This window comes from Micromesistius poutassou (genome assembly GCF_964030765.1).
Source record: "Micromesistius poutassou genome assembly, chromosome: 9".
NCBI classification, from domain to species: domain Eukaryota; kingdom Metazoa; phylum Chordata; class Actinopteri; order Gadiformes; family Gadidae; genus Micromesistius; species Micromesistius poutassou.
Window position 1 is genome coordinate 8039313 of NC_140279.1, and position 5000 is coordinate 8044312.

Sequence of the window (5000 nt, forward strand, 5' to 3'; positions counted from 1 at the left end):
CACACCATTGACCCCAGAGCTGTCAGCTGTTTAAACACGTCATGACCACGAGCCTGGAGCCGCTGACCTGAGACCATCAGAGCCAGCACTGATACAACGATAACATTCCTTTGAAACTATAACGTTATGTTAACGGTTATTATTCTGTATTATATGATACAATTTGTGTAGTTCTGCTTATGCATTCAGGTATACTCATTCTCATCAAACATTTATATATATCATATTATATATGATATATATAACAAATAAAAGGTTATTTGTTTAACCTTTTTTCATGGCCTTTTTAATGCCTATTCTGTTTACAAGCAGTATGTCAAAATGAAGATTCCTATTTGATACTTAGTTTTCTACGTGTGAATCACTGGAAGTCCCACACAGCTGTGAACTATAGATCACACCAGACTGTTGTTTCGGGAGAGGGCTGAAGTCCAATGATTATAATTTACAACATTTCCGTATTGGAGAAAATTACATTTCGCTCCAAAAATCCCAAACGGTGACACTGTTTCTTTCTCTCTCGCTCTCAACGGAGCCAAACCCTGGAGGTCCAGCAGACCGCCTGCCAAGGTATGGGGTAGAACGATGTTCTCAGCCAGGTCCGCAGTGTCAGTTCCACCCTGATGACCCAGAGTCCGGCAGATCGCCTCCATGGCCTGCCTCACTAGGTGCTTGCAGACATGGAGGAACCCTGACCATCACACAGTGATCCCTTGTGCAATCAGTGGTGTGTTGAAGAATACATTAGGCCGTGGCAGAATATGGTCCCTCAGAAGCCTTGAGTCTTTTTTGTGTGGAATATGTGCGTTTCAATGTTGCAGACACATGGTTGGTTTTACTATTTACAGATATTAAATCACCACTTTTATCCGAAGCAACTTCCATCTTAGTGGCAGGGAGGGAATAGGGGGCAGCTGCAGACCGTCCACCGAGAGTGGACCACCTAGAGTAGAGTACCCATCTAATCTGTGATGATGGGGTGGAGACACAACAATAAAACGCACAAAGCAAAGGTGTGTTGGTAATGAGCTTTTCATTTTTATTTAGCACATGTATTAGAGTCGATTTAGCAGAAAGAAACAAATGTTGCTATTTCTTTTGTACAAAAATGAGAGAATAAAAAAATACTAATGCTGAATTGAATACATTTTATGTGTATTTTGTTGTTGAACGTATATTAAAAACACAACTACCACAATTTACAATTTTTTTTGTTATCTAGATACAAGGACAATAAATCAGTCAATCGATGCTTAGAAAGCAGCACTTTGTAAAGAACACAGGTCTGTAATCATAGTGGATATATCGAAACACATTTTAGGAGCGATATCTTACAGAGTTAATGGTGTTGTACTGATCTATACATTATTTATATATTTATAGATATATAAAAAAAGAAGGTAAGTAGAACGCTCGGTGAGATGATGGGACGGACTGTACGATGAGGAAAGGTGTGCAACAACGGCCGGGGGCCTGGCGTCTGCGGCTGTGTGCAGTAGGAAGAGCTGCTGTATGCAAGTGGTACTGTACAACTGTTAGTGATTACACTGGAACACACATAGGTTAGAAGATAAAAAATAAAATAGTAGATCCACAGTTTTTAATAAGCTTCACCTGACTGGGAAGTCCCAAGGCCTCACACTCTCAAATGCAAAGTGGCACACGTACATGGACGCCAACACACACACACACACACACACACGCTAACACACACACACTTGGCTCAGACAACAGTGTGTGACGAAAAGTGTGGGGGGGGGGGGGGGGGGAGGAGCAGGGAGTCTACACACGCACACATACACACACACACACAAAGGATAAAGGTAAAGGGCAGAGCAGTTATACACTGGTATTCAGCCATGCATCATGCTCACACACACACACACACACACACAGACACACACGGGATATGTACAAGTAAAGTACACCATGACAACCACATGAGTATAATGGACAAAATACAAAATTCACATTAGGCACACACACACACACACACACACACACTGCTTTTGAGTGATTGGGCGGGTGAGAGCCCCTCCCTACCAGCGGGAAGAGCCCTGTTCATCCCCAAATAATGTGCCAGCTTAGCTGTCAATCAATGCCATCTTTCCAAGGTGACAGACCACACCCCTATGTTTTTGCCCCGCCCATCCCCTTCCTGTCAAGCAACCAATCAGACGGCTCCGACTCCAGAGCAAGAAGCATGGCACAGCCACACCCCTCGCCCAGGTCCTGAGATGCTAACCCCCTCTCCCCCCTATATCCAAAGAAAATAGACCCCCTAAATACCCCCTTTCTTGATTGACTCAACTTCTAGAACCCCCCCCCCCCCCCCCCCCGCCCCCCCCTCTTCCAAAAAATAATATAAAAAATGAAATGCAACATCCCGGGTTAGGGCTGCTCTGACAGTTGACTGTGAAATGCTTGATGCGCTGGTCAAATTGACCCAAGAGTTCATGAGTCAGGAGAAAGAGGGTCCTGGTTGTAAAGCCTGGGCCTCAGGACCCTTCCGCTGGCTCACTGACGGCTGCTGATGCTGCTCTCGCCGAGCGGTAACAACCTGTCCCCGACGTTACAGTGTTGGAGGTGTACTGTGGCCGTGTCACAACTGTTCTGGTTCTATGAAGAGTGACTGGTCCACTTTGACTCCCACCAGACACGGAGTCGGACGAGTACGTCCTCCTGTCTAACTCATGCTTCTGTCGCCATGACGACAGCGTCATCAAGCGCTTTCACAGACAACACTTCTCAGGCAGCGAGTGGTGATAATGGACACTGTAATGTAAAACAAAATAAAAATAGTGCTATATGTTTAACATTTGTTTTTCTCTATACTGTTAATATATCTATGCTGCTAGGTATACTGCGCAGGTATAATGTCCCCACGGATCGCATGGGGTGTTTTTCTTACGGCGTATATAGGCCACAGAGAGACGAGATCCATCTGCCTTCAACGCAGGGACTTTGTCTAAGAATCACATGAATTTCCTTCACTCGTTCGTTTTACGGTTTCTTCCGTCTTTCAATCTCTCCCTCCACCTTTTTTTTTTGCGTACGTAAGAGGACAAAGCATTCACACTCAGAGGACGTTTCACTTCAGCGCCAAACCCCCCTCCTTCAAAACCCCGGGCCCTGCGTTGATCACTTCACTTTTAGTCATACTTCTATAGCTTCAAATTATTTTTCGGTAACTATTGGTCAAACACAAACACAACGGGGCGGGTGGATAGTAGTGAACACAACGGCGGTGAATAATGCGTCTGGATACTGATAGTGGACTTTGTTGTGTGCAAATCTCAAATCCCAGGGCCTTTTTCCACCTGCAGTGTGTCGTTCGGGGCCCGTGTGAAGGCTGCGCACGGTGGAGGAGGGTTAACGTTGGAGAAGCAGCCTTATCGTCTCTCGTCGCTACATTCTACTGTCTGATGGGGAGGGGGTCGAGCAGCGCTGCCATTGGCTCCTCAGTCACGGGGGAGGAGGGAAAAAAAAGGTAGAGTGCCGAGGCGCCCCCCCTCCTGGTCTCACACCATGTTGTGGTGGTTGTTCCGGTCGATGATGTCAGAGGAAGGGAGGAGCTCCTTCTTGATGGGCGAGGGAGGGGGCGTGGCCGGCGGGGTCTTGGGTCTGAACAGGTCGGACACGAAGTACACCTGGTGTGGGAGGAGAGAGAGAGAGAGAGAGAGAGAGAGAGAGAGAGAGAGCGAGAGTTTTAGAATTTTACTGGGTAAGAAAATATGGAAAATTAACTAGGTGGCATGACAACATCTTGGCGGGGATCAGCTCCATTTGGTTTGTGAAAGACAAGACTAGTGCTGTGTTCCGATATCCATACTATCCGTACTCACTATACTTAGTTTGAGTATCGGGGCGAAAATAAGTGTACTGAAAGGATCCGAACGGTGTACTCAAAACGGTGAAACCGCGAATTTCCATTTTCCACAGCCTGCATTAATGGTGTCATTTTGTATCTATGCGTTAAGAGTTCACCGTTCAAAGCGGGATGTTTATTGCGAGGGAGGAGCCACGGCGGCAGTCACGATCCTAATTTCCGGTGAGTGCACCACGAAGTATTCCATTTGGAACAACACTGACATCTGAAAATCAGCGCACTCAGTGGGAGTGGATGGTGTACTACGTTTAAGTGTACTCATGGAAGTATGGATATCGGAACACAGCATAGAACTAGTAAGGCGATCTGGCAGGAGGAAGTGATCTAAGAGCTGCGCACCATAAAAGTGTCAAATGCAGGAATCTTATGGGAACACTCAACCTTGCAGCCCCATCATAGTCACTAATCCGAATCATTCTCAAAAGAAACAGAAAAAAAACAAGCTCTCTCAAAAAGCTTTCTTGTGAAGTCTCCCAGGCAATTATACAGACATATTTCCTGGGAATATGGAGCCAGACTGCTGAGTCAGAATGCCAGTCATGGGACAAGAAACCTCTTCCTGAGGTCCTCATGACATCATACAATCAACAGAAGACTGGGAATGGGTGGGCAGGAAATGGGACTAGAGAACATACTGTCCCGACGAATGATAACCTTGCATTTGCAGGGGCTATAGGTTATCTCACACGCAACATGAACATTTATTTGCATTTTTTTTTCCAGACATGGTCATGTGTGTTTAAACACACACACACACACATACACACACAGCCACCCCATGCCAGACACATACAAAGTTGCTTTCGATTTATCTCTCTCTGACTCTCACACACACACACACACACACACACACACACACACACACACATACACACACACACACACGCACACGCGCGCGCGCGCATGCGATCACACACACGCCCACACACTCCCACACAGTGTGACGGCAGGCGCAGTGGCGTTTCCTTCCTTGCCACCAATCTACGCGGAGCAGAGGGCTGCTGTCAGGAAGACTCTGGGCCGACAGGGGAAAGGCCCGCTGAGTCAAAATGCTCCCTGCATTCCCGTAGAGGGACTAACACACTGGGAATTCCCTCCAGATCTTTCTCAT

At 46.5% G+C, this 5000-nt stretch overlaps 1 protein-coding gene across 2 annotated transcripts in view; it reads right to left on the reverse strand.

Moving 5' to 3' along the window:
* Positions 1-2351: 2351 nt before the first annotated feature.
* Positions 2352-5000, reverse strand: part of plpp3 (phospholipid phosphatase 3) — a 28867-nt gene continuing 26218 nt past the window's right edge. For both annotated transcript variants that reach the window (XM_084473189.1, XM_084473190.1), the window contains exon 7: positions 2352-3650. In XM_084473189.1, coding sequence (XP_084329315.1) covers positions 3522-3650 — 129 coding nt within the window. In that variant the 3' untranslated portion in view covers positions 2352-3521. The remainder of the gene's footprint in view (positions 3651-5000) is intronic.